At 42.8% G+C, this 2,500-nt stretch overlaps 1 protein-coding gene across 6 annotated transcripts in view; it reads left to right on the plus strand.

The window, feature by feature from the left end:
• The window catches only part of ap3s1 (adaptor related protein complex 3 subunit sigma 1), a 9,951-nt gene that overhangs the window by 1,323 nt on the left and 6,128 nt on the right, over window positions 1–2,500 (plus strand). For all 6 annotated transcript variants that reach the window (XR_012383691.1, XR_012383692.1, XR_012383690.1 and 3 more), the window contains 2 exon segments: window positions 1,683–1,774; window positions 1,905–2,016. Coding sequence is in view for 3 of the 6 variants with exons in the window: in XM_073909352.1 (XP_073765453.1) it covers window positions 1,683–1,774; window positions 1,905–2,016 (204 nt within the window). In the remaining 3 variants the exon portion in view is untranslated.

Here is a 2,500-nt window from a genome sequence, read left to right on the forward strand (position 1 = left end):
TTGCAAATAGGGCATCTAGTTGGACTAAGCTATTCAGGGTTTACGCCCATCGATGCCTGATTGATAGAGACAAGATGAGTAAAGAGCGGCGAAATAATATATTTGCAGTGGCGCACCTTGTAAGGCACACGGCATCATCTTTTGACGCGATTAATCATAACATCGGTTCGAATCCACCATCAGTTGAACTCGTGCTACTTTTTTTTCTCCCTATTACATATCAGATTGGAAATATATTTATTTTTAACAGGAAAGAAACATTTTTTAAAAATAATGCAAATGTGATATAAAGTCACAAGTGTCTCGTGGGTATTTAATAATGTTTAGCCTTATTATAGGCGCCTGCCGTGCCGCCCTCTCTTCAAAAACTATATTGCTCAGACAACTGTATTTCCTCTGAGCAAAAAATCGCGATCACATATTAATATTATTATTATATTTAAATTGCCTTTCTTTCTTTAACTAAACAGAATGCTGTAATTGGTCAAGCGCGGAAACGTCAGTTTTGTATAACCCGCACTAAACTGAGCGGACTTTAGTGTAACGTTATATCTGTCATAGATCAAAAATGAGTGGACAAGTGGATTTAGCAAACGCGAGAGAAAGAGGAGAGGAGGCATCTTTATTGAGGCATTTTCCATACACACCTTCTTTAAACAGACCCGTGATCAGGAGAATGAGGGTACAGAAGAAGACGTTAACTTTAAATTATGAGTAGCTAGCATTAACCAGGCGGAGGAGGCTAACGGCAGCGCAGCGCAGACTGGATTCATCGTGTGAGAGACAGACAGAAAGGGAGAGAGAGAGGGAGAGAAAGGCCCAGAAGAGGAGAGAGAGAGGGGAGAGAAGAGGTATAGTGTGTGTGATTTCGGATACTTTTAGGTTTATAATCAAGTCTTCATCACGAGAAGAGTAGAGAAAATACAGGGAGAGGAGGAGAGAGAGTAAATCAGTGTTTGTATTATGAAAGACTCAGATTCATAGAACTGGATTGGAAAAGCATTGTGCGTTATATGCCATGGCAATAATATGCTTTTTAAGTTTGTAAAAGCAATACACTAAAATACCCTTAAAATATATATATATATATATATATTGTAAATATTTATTGCAAAAAATATATATATGTAGTTTTATTAGTATTTTTATTCAATGCTTTGAAAAATAATTTAAATCTTTGCAGACTATAAATACATATATCATTTATTTAAATATGTGGGCAACAAATTATAGATTCATTTTATTTAAAAATTATTATATTATTCTTATTTTTTAAATTCAACTATAGGGGTGCGGCCAGGTAGGGGGCCTTACAAGATAATGTGCCCAGGGGCCCCTGAGTTCTTAATCCGGGCCTGGTCAGTCAGATGCAGCTCCAGCACAGTACATGTGTTAGAGACTGAAGTGTGTGTGTGTGTGTGTGTGTTTAACATGTTCCTGTCAGTTGACTGAGGAATGTGTTTCCATCGTGTTTCTTCATCCATTCAGTGTGTGTGTGTGTGTGTGTGTGTGTGTGTATGTGCCAGCGTGGCATTATGAGACTGCAGTAACAGTGACACCTGCAGCTCACACTGAGGAAATGCAGCAGGATTGACCAAACACCATTGCTAAACACACACACACACACACACACACACACACACACACACTCTCACAGTAGTGTGTCTGCTGTTTCTCCTCAGACTGAAGACACAGAGCAGCAGATCATCAGAGAAACCTTTCATCTGGTGTCCAAACGAGACGAGAACGTCTGCAACTTCCTGGAGGGCGGACTGTAAGAACACACACACACACACACACACACACACACACACACACACGTTTCTCCAGCAATTCAAGTTCTGTGTATCATGGCTCACTGTGTGCGCGTGTGCGTGTGTGCGTGGATGTGTGTGTGTGCGCAGGCTAATCGGCGGCTCAGACAATAAGCTGATCTACAGACACTACGCTACGCTGTACTTCGTCTTCTGTGTGGATTCATCAGAGAGTGAGCTGGGCATCCTGGACCTCATACAGGTGTGTTCCTGACAGCCGAGCGTGTGCTGCTGATGAGCGTTGTGTGTGTGTGTGTGTGTGTGTGTGTGTGTACAGCAGCACAGTGGATGATGGAGATGTGCTGTTCTGCAGATGGTCAGCTCTACATCAGCTGAACACTGCAGGAGATACAGCCGTCTGCAGATGTGCCTCACACTTGTTAAGGGTCCAGAGGTAATTGGACGATTGTCTTCTCAGCAGCTCCATGGCCAGGTGGTGTTATTCTGCTCGTGAGCATGGTGGTGGGGGTGTGATGGCGTGGGCATGTGCGGCTGTCAGTGAACTGCTTCTCCTGTGTTTGTTGATGATGTGATGCTGACAGCAGCAGCAGGATGAGTTCTGAAGCGTCAGTATTCTCTGCTCATATTCCATCAAACACTCCAGGACCCAGTGGCCAAGCCAATCCCCTGATCTGAACCCGATTGAGCATGCATTTCACTTGCTGAAGACTAAACTGAGGCAAATG

Source organism: Danio rerio, chromosome 8 (assembly GCF_049306965.1).
Source record: "Danio rerio strain Tuebingen ecotype United States chromosome 8, GRCz12tu, whole genome shotgun sequence".
Lineage (NCBI taxonomy): Eukaryota > Metazoa > Chordata > Actinopteri > Cypriniformes > Danionidae > Danio > Danio rerio.